Below are 14,000 nucleotides of genomic sequence, written 5' to 3' on the forward strand. Positions count from 1 at the left end.
CTACTAGACTTGATTCAGATCCAATTAAAGTGTAAGCTTCTTCCTTTTCCGTTCTTGACTCTGTGTTCTTTGAGTCCTGTAATGGTTGAATTTGGAAAAAAACGGCAAGGGCCAATTTATCGGTGCATGCATTGCCCCTTCTTTCGGCCTAGTTGCTAAATTGGAAGCTAGAGAACTTGCTGATAGAATTTTTCAAGCCGGAAGAGGAAAGGATGGCAGCGATTATATCAACTAAGCAGACTGAACTGGAAAGCTTAGAGCTGCATGACTCAAATATGAATAGTCTAGAACAACTACAGATTAACTTGAATGCTTATGAAGTGAAGCTAAGACAGCAGAAGGTTAAAAAGCTAGCCAGTGACCATCAGAATTTTGTGAGAGGCCATATCTTTGAATGGCCGAGAGAGGAATTTAATAATAAGGGGCGGGGAGCTCTACCTTCATATAAGGAGAAGGTACATTTTTCTAGACCTAATGGAGAAGATGTGATTATTCATGTTAGTTTAACTGATTTGGAACCCTCCTCTCACAATCCTGTTATACTTAACTCATCAGTACCAACCTCCAATTTTGTAATATCTGAAGCAGACTCAAGAGAAGCGTCTAGTAGTACAGCCGTCATGGGTGCAGAAACCGGCAACAGGAATGCTTCTCTAGCTTCCAATTTAGCAACTAGGCCGAAAGAAGGGGCAATACATGCACCGATAAATTGGCCCTTGCCATTTTTTTCCAAATTCAACCATTACAGGACTCAAAGAACACAGAGTCAAGAACGGAAAAGGAGGCTTCAGGGAATTCAGGTATTTCCTTACCTGGACAACTGTCTCTTCGCTGTGTCCACCAAGTGTCTTCTGTGTCTGGCCCAAGACTACTTTCTCCTCTTGGCAGATTGGCTGGGGATTACAGTCAATGTCCACAAATCCCTTTTGCAACCAGTACAAGTTCTAGACTTCATCGGGGCATGGCTAGACACTTTGCAGCTAAAAGTTTTCTTAACACCAGACAGGATCTCACACCTCGGGTACCACATCGCTCTAATCGTGAACTTTATTCCATTTGACACATATGTCTTTTACCACTTGTTTCTGTTTTTATTTTAGGAGACCCGATTCAGCTAGCGTACAAGTTGTGTAGTCATTTCGGTTCTGCATTATGACTATACAAAGACAGACTAATGCTATTTATGATACCTGTCTTTTTAATATGATTTGAAAAAATGTGTTTTATTTTAAATAATTTTAAATACTTGTTTCTCCTTTGATGTTGCTCCTTTAACCAACATTGTTGAGATTATGGAGATGACGTCAATTGGCGCTACCCCCTATGTTTTAAATGTATGAGCTTTTTAGCTCTTCACTTGCTGATGAAGCTTCCGGTCTTCTGGAGGCGAAAAAGCTTTCTTTTTCATTAAATAAATCTGCGTTTCTGCTACAATCGTTCTGGCTGCAGTGGTGAACCATTTTTTGATTTCGTTTTGTATTTCCTGTTCTTCAACTTGTTTGTATGATGTCCGGTGCACCATCGAGTCCAGTAACGCCGAACTTGTTTGGTACTTCTAGTACCAGTACTGAGAGTCCTCATGATCAAACCAATATGAAAGTGCTGTTGTTGGCACTTTCACAACGCCTAGATTGTATTAATTCAAGGCTTGACAACATCGAAAGGAGAAGTGGCGATAACGGATCTGGTTGGCTTCTTACACAAGCAGGATTCCACAATGAGACATTGGGCACTAGCGAATCGGCTATTCCAGCCGGCCAACAAGTTGTACAGCCTCGCCCTCATTTGGTGGAAACCCCTCAGGGCAATCTGCCTTTAAACAACGTTGTTCCGGCTTCTATGGCTGCAGGTAGTGGCAGCAACTACAGGAACCTAGTGCCAAGACAGGCATCTGCTACCTCTAACAGCCAACAGACTGTGGGTCACGGTCCACTTATTGATGTGCCTTCCCTGTCCGAATGGGCGAAAAATCTAGCTCCTTTTTCTTTTGGTGATCCCACTGGAGCAGGGCCATCGGTGTCGGACCCACCTAATTCAGGTAATGCTTCTGATCATATAGCAGAGAAACTCAAATTATTGGATGGCAAATTACTGAAAATTAAAAAATTGCAACTAGAAGTCGCATATTTTAAACAATGTTTGTCTGAAGCAGTAATTCCTAAAGGCTTACGGAGCTCTTTTTCTCCCACTGGCCTTTTTTAGGATGCTTCTTTTGTAACTGAATTGGAGTCTCTTTTCAACAGACAAGGTGCAGAACTTTTAGAACTAATGATTAAAAATTATTCTAAACATATAACAATATTATTGGAAGAAACATCTAACTTGGACAACACGATTAAAACTGACATCAACTTTTCTAGGTATAAATATGACTATGGCCGTATTTTTACTAGCATTGATACACTGCTCTCTAAACTTAAGGCTAATAAGTCTAAAAAGTTAACAAGAGACAGGTTGGCCTATCAAACTAATTGTGTGTACCCGAACTTGGTAAAAAAGACTATTAGACATGGCAATTATGTGGAAAGAGAAGGGTCAGCACACAATTGCTGTGAAAATGAAATAGTGGAGGAGCCCCTCCATGATGATGACACTGTAGGCGTTGGTAGTTCAGCTAGCCCTGTTCAAGGGCCTAGAAGAAGCAACAGGCTTAAAACCCAAAACAAGGCACACAATTACAATAACCAACAGAAGCCTTTTTTAGGGAAGAAGGGCAACCGGAACCAGAGGTACAAGAACTGGAATTAATGGAAGAATTCCTACCTCATATAGGGCCTTGCCCTGTCACTGACAACCTGCCTCATGTTATTTCTAACTTAAAAGGTGATTTCCACATTTACAACTTTTCTAAAGTTGTCATTGATCAAGAACTTGTGGAATTTCTAGCTAAAGGGTTGAATTTTATACCCGACCACCAATTTAAATTAGCTAAAACCTTGGTGGATCTCAAATTTTATGTGCGGAAACTAAACTTGAAAGTTTTTTTCAACAATGAAACCTCTGTATTAGATAACAAACTGAAGTTAACTAGTTCCTTCAACCCCCCCTTACATCCCAGCCTTAACATCTTTGAAAGTGCCTGTGAACTTGACCTGAGATACTTGTTTTCCCTCAATCACAATTCTAGACCAACAAGGAACATTTCCCAGGATCAAGTCAGGGCCTTGAATAACCTCTGTGACATGGCTGTCAGAGTGATTAAACCAGATAAGGGAGGTGGATTGGTTATCTTTGATAAGGAAGACTACACCAGGAGAATGTTGGTGGTATTGGACTCTCCCGCTTATGCTACTTCATCTCTGAATGAGCTGTCCACCACATACAAAAGAATTAGAGGTTATTTTAGGGATCTTTTCCTTGAAGGCAGAATTGACATGGATACTTACAACTTTATTGACATTTCCATGCCTAGAGTACCAGTCATGTTTGGGATCCCCAAAATACATAAGAGCCTTTCTGAGCCACCCATGCGGGCATTGGTGGATGGTAGAAGTTCCATCACGCACCCTTGTGCTCGAATTGTTGACAACATCATTGGCAGATACCTGAAATCAATCCCGCAGATTTGCAAAGACTCTTGGGCGTTCCTTAACTTGATTAATGAGGTTCAATTCAATGTTGATCTCAACTTTTTGACCATAGATGTGGTCGACCTGTACACTTCTATTCCTCATGCAGAAGCGGTCGAATGGATTGAACTCATGCTTCGGGATCATGGTGCTCCTAGTAACGACATTATTGTTGTTACAGTTCTGCTTGACATTGTTTTATCCTCTAACTTTTCATTTTTGACAACCAATACTTTTTGCAAAAGAAAGGAATTGCAATGGGTTCCCCGTGTGGCAGCAGTGTTGCTAACTTATTTGTAGCCTACTGGGAGAAAAATTTCCTATTTAACTTCCCCCTTTTTCAGAGGTGTTCTAAAATCTATACACGATTTTTAGATGATGTGTTCATTCTTTTTGAAGGAGGTGAAGAGGAATGTTTAGAACTTATCTCATACATGAATTCCACAACTGAATTCTTGAGATTCACACACCATTTTTCTTCCTCTGTGATTGACTATCTGGATGTCCAGTTGTTAAAGGACACGCATAACAACAGATTTTGTTCTTCTATTTTTAGGAAAACTACCTATTGCAATTCTTTCTTGCATTTTTCAAGTTGCCACCCTTGGAAACAGAAGCGTTCGATTGTGAAGGGGCAACTGGTGAGGGCAGCTCGTATGTGTAGTACTGAAGACGCCTTCAACAACGAATGTGCCCTACTCAAAGAATTCTTCTTAAACAGAGGTTATCCTGTTGACTTGATCATTGAACTAATTGTGGAAGTTTCCTCTAAACGTTTGGAGGGTATTTTTACACCTCTTCTTTCCTCTAGTCTGGGTCCCTTTCGAGTGAAAGATCATTCGGCACACCAGATTCATTTACCCTGCATCCACCTCTTGTACAGGTTTCTACTGGTGTAGATATCAACAAGGATCCTGACTTCTCGGCTAGTTTCATCACTGCCTTCAACATAAATTCAGGGCAAATTTGCTCTATTATGAGGAAGAATTGTTTTTTTATCATGAATTCGGGTCTACATGAAAGGTTAGGCCTTTCCCCTGTCTTTACATATAGGAGGGGGTACAACCTTAAAGACTTTTTACAGAGGAATAAGAACTTTGACCATATGGTGAGAACGAAAGGCACCACGACATGTGGTTGTTGTAAGTGGTGCAGGTACCTCCGAGTTGGTAACTCCTTCACTATAGGGAAAAAGAAGTACTTTATCAATCACAAAATTAATTGCAATACTAAGGCCATAGTATATGTAGCATTTTGTCAATGCTGCGCAGCATTTTATGTTGGTAAAACGGACAGGCGTTTCCGTGACCGTATATACCAACATATTTATGCCATCAACAACAAGAAAAGTGATAATGCTTTATCTAAGCATATCTTAAATAATTGTGGCCACAGTTTTCTTTTTATGGGTATTGACAACATCAGGATGGACATTAGAGGGGGTCCGCAATCTCTAATTGTTGAGACCCGCGAACTGGAATGGCAGCTACAATTGGATGCCTTCTCATTTCCTGGACTCAATGAAAACTGTAACATTGCTGCCATGCTGAAATATAAGAGTTATCTTAGATAATACATGCTATACGTTCCTGGTTTTTATATGTTACTTTATATACCATTTTGAAGGTTTGCAACCAGAGTATTCATACTCTACTTGCCTCCCTTGCATATAGTTAATACTCACCTTTTTTAACCTAAGATGGTCAAGGTAATTAAGTTAACATTAACTTTATTCCATTTGACACATATGTCTTTTACCACTTGTTTCTGTTTTTATTTTAGTAGACCCGATTCAGCTAGCGTACAAGTTGTGTAGTCATTTCGGTTCTGCATTATGACTATACAAAGACAGACTAATGCTATTTATGATACCTGTCTTTTTAATATGATTTGAAAAAATGTGTTTTATTTTAAATAATTTTAAATACTTGTTTCTCCTTTGATGTTGCTCCTTTAACCAACATTGTTGAGATTATGGAGATGACGTCAATTGGCGCCACCCCCTATGTTTTAAATGTATGAGCTTTTTAGCTCTTCACTTGCTGATGAAGCTTCCGGTCTTCTGGAGGCGAAAACGCTTTCTTTTTCATTAAATAAATCTGCGTTTCTGCTACAATCGTTCTGGCTGCAGTGGTGAACCATTTTTTGATTTCGTTTTGTATTTCCTGTTCTTCAACTAATCGTGAACCTCAAATTTCCAAAGGCGAGCGATGTGCTTCGGGCCCTGTGCTCCATGGCTGCCTCGATTTCTATTCTCCCTTGCTCACACCTCCATATGTGGGTCCTTCAATGGACTCCATCTGTCCAATGGTCTTGGTTAGACCTGCCCATGGATTTTTCGATAAGGATCAGTCACACCTGCAGGACATCTCTCCTTTGGTGACTCCTTTCACCAGAGGTTGCAGTGGGACGCCCTTTCGTGTCATCTCCAGCGCAAGCCACAGTGACCACTGACGCCTCCCAACTCAGGTGGGGGGGGGCACTGTTTGGGAAGGACAGTCCAAAGCACGTGGTCCCAGATAGAGACCAAGTTGTACATAAATGCTCTAGAGATGAGGGCAGTGCATTTAGCGTTGAAAGCCTTCCACACTGTCCTTCCTCTGGGTTCAATTGCAATTCAGTCAGACAGCATGTCTGTTGTCTGGTATATCAACAAGCAGGGGTGAACCAGATCTTATCATCTGTGTCGCGAGGCCATGAGAGTGTGGGAGTGGGCGCTTTCCACCATTTGGTTTCTGATTGCAACGCACATCCCAGGATGCTCCAACATTTTAGCAGACAGATTGAGTCGGGCTACTCTGATGCTTTACAAGTGGTCTCTGAAACAGTCAGTAGTGGAGGAGATATTCTTTGCATGGGGACAGCCTTGCTGCGATCTCTTCACATCTCCTTCCAACGTGAAGTGCAGCGAGTTCTTCATTCTGATTCCCTCACCAGGAGATGCCCCCAGAGACGCTCTAGTCCATGTTTGGCCCCCCGGGTTACTGTATGCTTACCCACCATTACCACTCATTCCGAAGTTTCTTCAGAAAGCCTGTCAACTAGGGTGCATAGTGATCCTCATTGCCCCATTCTGGCCTCATCAAGTTTGGTTTCCCTTCCTTTGGCCTCACCTTCTAGCACCTCCGTGGATTCTGGATCCCTGTCTGGATCTAATCTCTCATCCTTCAGGTGCTTACCCTCTCAGTCTGAAGCTGACAGCTTGGCTGCTCTAGTTCCCTTGATTGCCAGGACTCCCGGTCTTTCATCTCTTGTAAAATCTATACTAGTGGCTTCTCTTAAAGAGTCCACTAGGAAGGTCTATCATAGTAAATGGAGACATTTCTCTATCTGGGCCTCTCAGAGAAACCTGGATCCTTTTACAGTCCCTGTTCCAGTGGTGTTTTAATTCTTAACTAGTATTTTTCAGCAAGGAGCTAGCTCCTCCACGGTGAAAGTACAGCTGGCAGCCATTTCTAATTTTCAAGCAGGTGAGAATAAGATTGCACTCGCCTCTTCTAGGCTATGTAAAGCCTTTTTAAAAGGCACCTTCTTCTGCGCCCTCCCATCAAAGATTCAGTTCCTCCTTGGGATCTTACTTTGGTTCTTCAGTCATTAGTATCTCCTCCTTTTGAACCTGCTGTGTCAGTGGATCTAAAGTTTTTGTCTTGGAAGATAGCCTTCCTAGTAGCTATTACATCGGCTAGGAGGGTCTCTGAGCTGCAGGCTTTGTCTGCCATGCCTCCTTATTTGGTCTTCCATAAGGACAGGGTCTTTCTTCGTACAAATCCTTCATTTTTACCCAAAGTGGTATCTCAATCAAACATAAACCAAACAATTAATATTCCTGTTTTCTTTCCAAATTTTCAGAACAAAGGGGAATATAAACTTAATTTGTTAGATGTTCATAGACAACTTCGTTTCTACCTTTATAGAACACAACCCTTCCTTAAGTCTGATCAATTAATTGTCTCATTTTCCAAATCTCGTTTGGGCAAGGCCATTTCCAAGGTTTCTTTAGCCAGATGGATCACTCTTTGCATTCTACACATTTACAAAGCCAAGGGGTTATCTCCTCCTGGTCTGATCAAAGCTCACTCTTCCAGGTCCATGGCGACTTCCGCTGCTTTTTGGTCTAAGGTTCCTTTGGATGACATTTGTACAGCAGCAACTTAGGCAAATTCTCATACTTTCATCTCCCATTACGTTAGATCTGATTTCCAGAGGGAGAGCATCCTTTGGCTCTGTGGTGCTCAGGAATATCCTTCCATGAGGGCCTCCCAGGATTTGTTGAGTAGCTGGGGACTCTGTCCCACAGGTTGCAGATAAAATGAAGTTAACTACTTCAGATAAAGAAGTAATGTACTCATCATAACGTTCCATCTGAGTAGTTATACTTCATTTTTCTGCAACCTTCCCACCCTCCGTCCCCCTGACCTTTTCATGTGAATAAAACATGTTAGGTTATTTACTTGAGTTGCTAATATGTATAGTTGCAGCAAACTTGATCTGAGGGAAGATAGGAGATGGTGGTGTATTATGGGTAGGGGGAGGAGCTCGGAGCTTGGAGCAGATGCTAGAAAAAAAGTTGCCGGCTCGGATCTGATATGGATCCGTATACCCACAAGTTGCAGAAAAATGAAGTATAACTACTCAGATGGAACATTATGGTGAGTACATAACTTCTTTTTTCGGTTATTACTTTGTTTAGACATATTGGCATTGGTCTTTGATTTACAGGGCTCATACAAAAACACTGTATAGTCTGCCTGCAGAAGGGTGTGATTGCATTTTTTCACCCTTTTTTAAGGGCCCTTCGGATGAGATGTCAAACTGAGGTCCCATTTGTATGAGTTGCTGGTAGCTCATGTGAATGTAAAAGATCCCACAGCACCTATTGAGAAGAGTAAAGGAAGTTCCACAATGCCCCGGCCAAATTTCCCCTATTAGTATTAATACCACTTCAAGTGTCCCCTGAAAAGAGGCTACTATCTTAGTGGAACTAACTCTGTTAACAAAAGATAAATAAATCTAAAACAAGACGTTTTGAATAAATGAGTTGTATCCTACACCCAACAAATAAATTTGTCTGTAAATCAGACTGAAACTTCCGCACAGTATCTCTTGCTTTTGTAGTTCTCTTATTTGTGTTTCTTTCACAGTTTGGGGCATTGTCATCTTCCTTTGGCTCACTGTATAACTTAAAAAGTCTTCCAGGTGTGTATGTGAAGAGGGGACATATTTACAGAATGCAGAGCAGTTATTCATCATTACAGAAAATCCACCGTATCTACCGATCTGCTGTGCACCATTCTTTTTTTGAGCAATTTAAGCTTAAGTAATATTTCAGTGTATTTATGAAAGGGTTCATACTGGTTTTATAATGTATGCCTTCTCTTTTTAATCTTTTATGGATGGTGTATTTGGTCCTGGTTTAATTTTGCTCTTGGAAATAGAATGGCCTTTTCACAGAATTAAGAAAGAATACAACTGCTTAGTGTTGTTGTATGCCAGTATTGCACATTAGCATTAATGGCTCCTGTCATAAAGGTGGTACATTTTGAATATGTGCAATAGGCAGATTGTTAATTTCAAATGGTATGTTTGCACACACCTGTGTATGTGTGTGTTATTACAAAAAAACAGGCAGTCTACTTCTCCTCCCTGCTTACTAGAAAACTCTGTGGATGGTGGTGGCTGTTGATGGGGTCACTGTAGGGGTCAGATATGATTTAACAGCATTTTAGCTAGGTAGATATGGGGGTTACATTCCCCGCAAAAGCACTTGATCCTGATGTTTGTGACTTGGAGTTAATCTTCAACAACTATGTCTGGTTTAAAATGTAGAACTCATGCTGTCAACTTGATTAAACAGTGTAGGAGAAAGGAGTTGCTTGTTTTTTTTTCTTTCTGGAAAACCTGAATTAGCAGGCTGACTTGGTAAATGGGGAAACCTCATTCTTTATATTCTGATGTTTCAGAAATAATAATTGCCATTTCTTTCAGCTACTACATAAATCTCTGCCAGAGTGTACATTCGGGCCCCACAGGATGTCGTTCCACAGCCAGTATATGCAGAAACAGGAATGGCAAAACAGATGTCTTGGGACTTATTCACACTCAGACGATAACTACTCAAGGTACTGGTGATAAATAAACATTATGAGAAGGCGTGGCCTCCAAGGGTCCACTTTTATATGGTTTATAATCTGTATAATAACCATTTTACATTTTGATTAACAAATTCTTCACTAGATTTCATTCCTTGCATTTTGAAATATGTAAGGTAAATTATGGAGGCATTGTAGAAAAAAGCAGGATGCTGTGTAACAAAAGCTTTATAAATCATGATACTCGATGTTATGTATGAAGTTATCATGATATCAGACACTTCCAGATTTTGTTTTATTTCCTTTCCATAGCAGCTAGGTAAAATCTCTAGGTAAACTTTCTGTACAACTGCTGTCTAGTCACATTTTAGCTGCTCTGATAGCTTGTTAATGCTGCCAGTAAAATGGTTTAGTTAACCAGTAGTTAACCATAGATGTGTTAGTAAGTAACAACAGCATGGAAGTTATGTAAATTAATTTAGTCTTATGGATATTGCCCACTGTACTGATTAACCTAGTCAGCAAAGTGAAATAACTAAGTGGTGTGTAGTTCCAAATTACAGAGCACTTTTTCACCTTTACTGCAGTCAAACATTTATCGAAGAGATTAATTTTTCAAATTAAAAAGTCACATAGCATAGAGATATGCCCTTCTTATCTGTATCTTTGTCCATGTGTGCTTTTCGGCATGCTGTCACTTGTTTGTTAAAGATCATGGTACTAGCAGGTTCTGGGAATTTACCCTTTCTGTGCTGTGGTACAGTCTCAGAATTGGTATATATAACTAGCAGAGGATTCCTCCACATGGGCAGTGTGTGCGTGTGTGTGTGTGGGGGGGGGGGGGTGCGGCTTCTCCTATGAAAAGTAGTGCTTTTCATTTTTTGTTTTTTGTTTTCAGTGCTTCTTGTGTTCAGTCTTTTTAAATTGATGATTAGCTGAAACACTCGTATACTTACTGTTCATATCGTCTAAAGTTTATCTCATGTAATACAGAAATAGTGGCCCATTTGATCTAAACTACAAATGACTAAATTATATTGCACTAAAAACTATGTTTGCCTGCAGAAAATGACTGTTGGTTTGGCTTTGGAACATAGGAGTTTGTCAAAGGAAAAAACTTCAAAGACCAATTCACGTAAGGTTCAAGCAAGGCACCCTTTATTAACTTGCAGCAAGGAGACAAAGCATGCTGGAAGAATGGTTTGTCTGAACATTAATAATTAGTATGGTATTTTTATACAGTTCTTTCCATGTCACACAGAAATGTTACCTCTATTGCTGACGTAGTTAGACACAGCTTTCTGTATTGTTCTACAGAAAATGTTACTAGACTAATTGCTGACTAGTTGAGAATAACTGCTGATTTACAAAACATCTGAGAGAAACAACCTGGCCTTGGGGCTTATTTTAGCCCACCACAAACTTTCAATTCTTCAATTGTGCAGTTCTAATATGTATGTTACATTTTGCCTAGATTCAAGGTACATTTCTAGCTTAGGTACAAGTAATGCTTACTACGGTTTATACTTTCAAGCATCCATTGTGTTCTTTATCAAAGCTTCTAGCAGCTGTGTACTTTCTCATGGCATAAGCAGAAAATCAATAACTCTTTGTTAAGTCTCATGACACTAGTAGAAATGAAACGCTTCTTATTATTTTCATGACCTTAGCAGAAATCAAATGCTTCTTGTTAAGTTTCTAATAGCTATGCAGATTCATGCAGTGTGAACAGAATAAATGTATTAACCCTTTTAAACCTCGAATGCACTAAGCATGCATATTACTAATACATCTTTTTCTAACATTTCCCCCCTTTTAATACTTTTATTCTACTTTCAAAATAAGCATAAACAGTTTTTTTATTCTTCCCCTAACCTCTTCCTACTCAGGATTTGCAGTTAAGAGAGTCATTCAGTTTAAACTTATGAAAGCATTTTCAATTTTTCAGCAATTCAAGTTCAGCACCTTGGTATAAGGTTTCTGAAACTGACATGTCTATAAAGTCTTTAATCAGTCTTTTCATGCAGGGGATGCAGCAGCGCACACATACCACCAGCAGGGATCATTCCTACACAGATGGCAATCAGGATGTTCGTTAGGATACTGCCCCACCCCCCAAACAATCTCTGGAAAAAGTCCGTCAATGGATTTGGTCCTGGCTTGGTCATAGCCGACACCTGCTGAATTACCTCAAGGTGATTGTCTATCTCGTGTTTGTGGTCAGGAATATACGAACAGCACTCCTCCTGGATTAAAGAGCAAGCACCTCCTCTCGCCGCTAGGGTGAAGTCAAGAGCCATGCGGTTTTGAAGCACTGCAGTTGTCATGGCAGTCAGTTCATCAGTCACCAATTCTAAGGCAGAAAATGTTGCATTGCTCATTATTTCAAGAAATTTAGACAGTTTTCTCAGTTCCCAGATTGATTTTGTTGCTCCATATGCTGGCAGTACACCTGCCCACGAGATGATGGTATCACCCAAGTCCATATGTGACAGTCCATTTTTCCCTAGGCCCACAGCATGATGGTTTTTCCTGCCCACATTGATTTGCCCCACTGGGTTGACAGGCTTTTTGATTTCTTGTCGAACATTTCAAATTTTCCCTGGAGGTAAAACTGCTGTGTGTCGTATGGCCGGAACCAGGTACCCCAAATAACAACTGCCGGACCAATTCTCAGGTAACCACTTATATGCTTTCCTACCACATACAAAGTAGCAATCTTCTACTTTGGTAGTAACTTTACTATGTCCTGGCTCTGGATGAAACATTTTTTTGTCAACTATAATCAGTTGTTTATAGAGGTCAGCATTATGTTTTGCTTCATCAGTTGTCCTATGCATCAGTTCGAAAAATGAATCATAGCTTGGGTTGCAATAGGAACCTGTGTTGTCAGTTTTATTGTAGCATCTATAGGGAACAGTCACATTGCAATTGCTCCAACCCACCTGAACTGTATCATTTTTGTAAAAACACACAGTCCCCTTCTGTCGAACAGACAAGTGCAATGCTACTTTATCTTGTGATGTGACATCTGATGTATCATAGACTAAGTTTTCCCAGGTCTTGTTGGCTCCTAGGGGAACTGAAGTTAACAATAACCCCCCCCGTATGCTGTTGGCAAAGCTGTGCAAATCCAGCAATTTGAAACATTGAAGGTCTCAGCATACATATATTTGATTGCCTGGTAAGTGTTGAAGTTTGGGTGCCACTCTACGTGCAACTCTCCACGCTTATTCAGTTCAGTTTGTGTGGCAGAGAAAAGGAATGGCCACAACAAAAAGATTATTGTCACTAGCACAGTCAACAGGATGATTATGCAATACTTCTGAGGAAACGGTTGTTCTGCATTCCTGTTTTCTCCGACTCTTCCGAGTAGGTGTATTTGGATTTTTCTGGATTCCATCATTTTTGCTTTTCACATGTGATCTTACTCTCTGCCCTAATAGGACCTTCAGCACCGATGGTTTCTTCACTGGGGTTGAGACGAATCAGTCCTATTGATCTGACCCCCCTTTGTAGCCAGACTTTGTGCTGAGGGCCCCGATGGAGAGGTAAGATCTTTGTCCAGTTCAAAGTTCTTAACTAGTTTGCAGTGCGTCAGGTAGATCCATGAAGCTCGCTCTGCTATCTTGACTGCAGTGGGTGTCGAAAGAAGCACCTGGTTATGGACCTTCCCACCTTGGTGACGACCAATTCTTCTTCTTTATAAATTTTTATCCACACCCAGTCTCAGGGTGTCACTGCCACTTCTGATGTCTCTGTTTGTTTTCTATCTGAAACAGAATTTGACTGCAACAGATGTTTAGAATTCATTAACTTCCTCATATATTCAGCTAGTGTAAAATCAGCTTCCTGGTCTGAGGACATGAGAAGTTTCCACTGGGGTGTATAATAAGCCCTTCCAAATAGTTTTTCAAAAGGAGTCAATCCTTTTACAGTTGGAACAGTTTTCATGCTTAACAGTGCCAGGGGCAAGCAATACAGCCAATTATTTTCTGTCTCAGCTATTAACTTTCTCAATTTGTTTTTTAATATACCATTATGCCTTTCAATTAGCCCTGCAGATTGCGGATGGTATGCACAATGATTTTTTTAAAGAAATACCAAAATGCTTACTTAACTGCTGTATGGTTTGGTTTACAAAGTGTGTACCATTGTCACTGTAGATCCTTTCCGGAATGCCGAATCTAGGGATGATTTCTTTGACAAGTACTATTGCCACCATGGCTGCATCTGGATTTGTGGTTGGAAAGGCTTCCACCCATCTGGAAAACATATCTACAGTGACAAGACAATACTTCTTATTTTCACATTTGTTCAATTCTATGAAATCCATACAGAT

General features: G+C 40.4%; 1 protein-coding gene across 1 annotated transcript in view; it reads left to right on the forward strand.

Moving 5' to 3' along the window:
- The window catches only part of IGF2R (insulin like growth factor 2 receptor), a 2,372,344-nt gene that overhangs the window by 2,240,832 nt on the left and 117,512 nt on the right, over positions 1-14,000 (forward strand). Inside the window, exon 40 of the mRNA XM_044074918.1 lies at positions 9,555-9,688. Within this exon, the coding sequence (XP_043930853.1) occupies positions 9,555-9,688 (134 nt within the window). The remainder of the gene's footprint in view (positions 1-9,554; positions 9,689-14,000) is intronic.

The sequence above is a fragment of the Protopterus annectens genome, chromosome 1.part0 (genome assembly GCF_019279795.1).
Source record: "Protopterus annectens isolate FY-2018-M chromosome 1.part0, PAN1.0, whole genome shotgun sequence".
NCBI classification, from domain to species: domain Eukaryota; kingdom Metazoa; phylum Chordata; order Ceratodontiformes; family Protopteridae; genus Protopterus; species Protopterus annectens.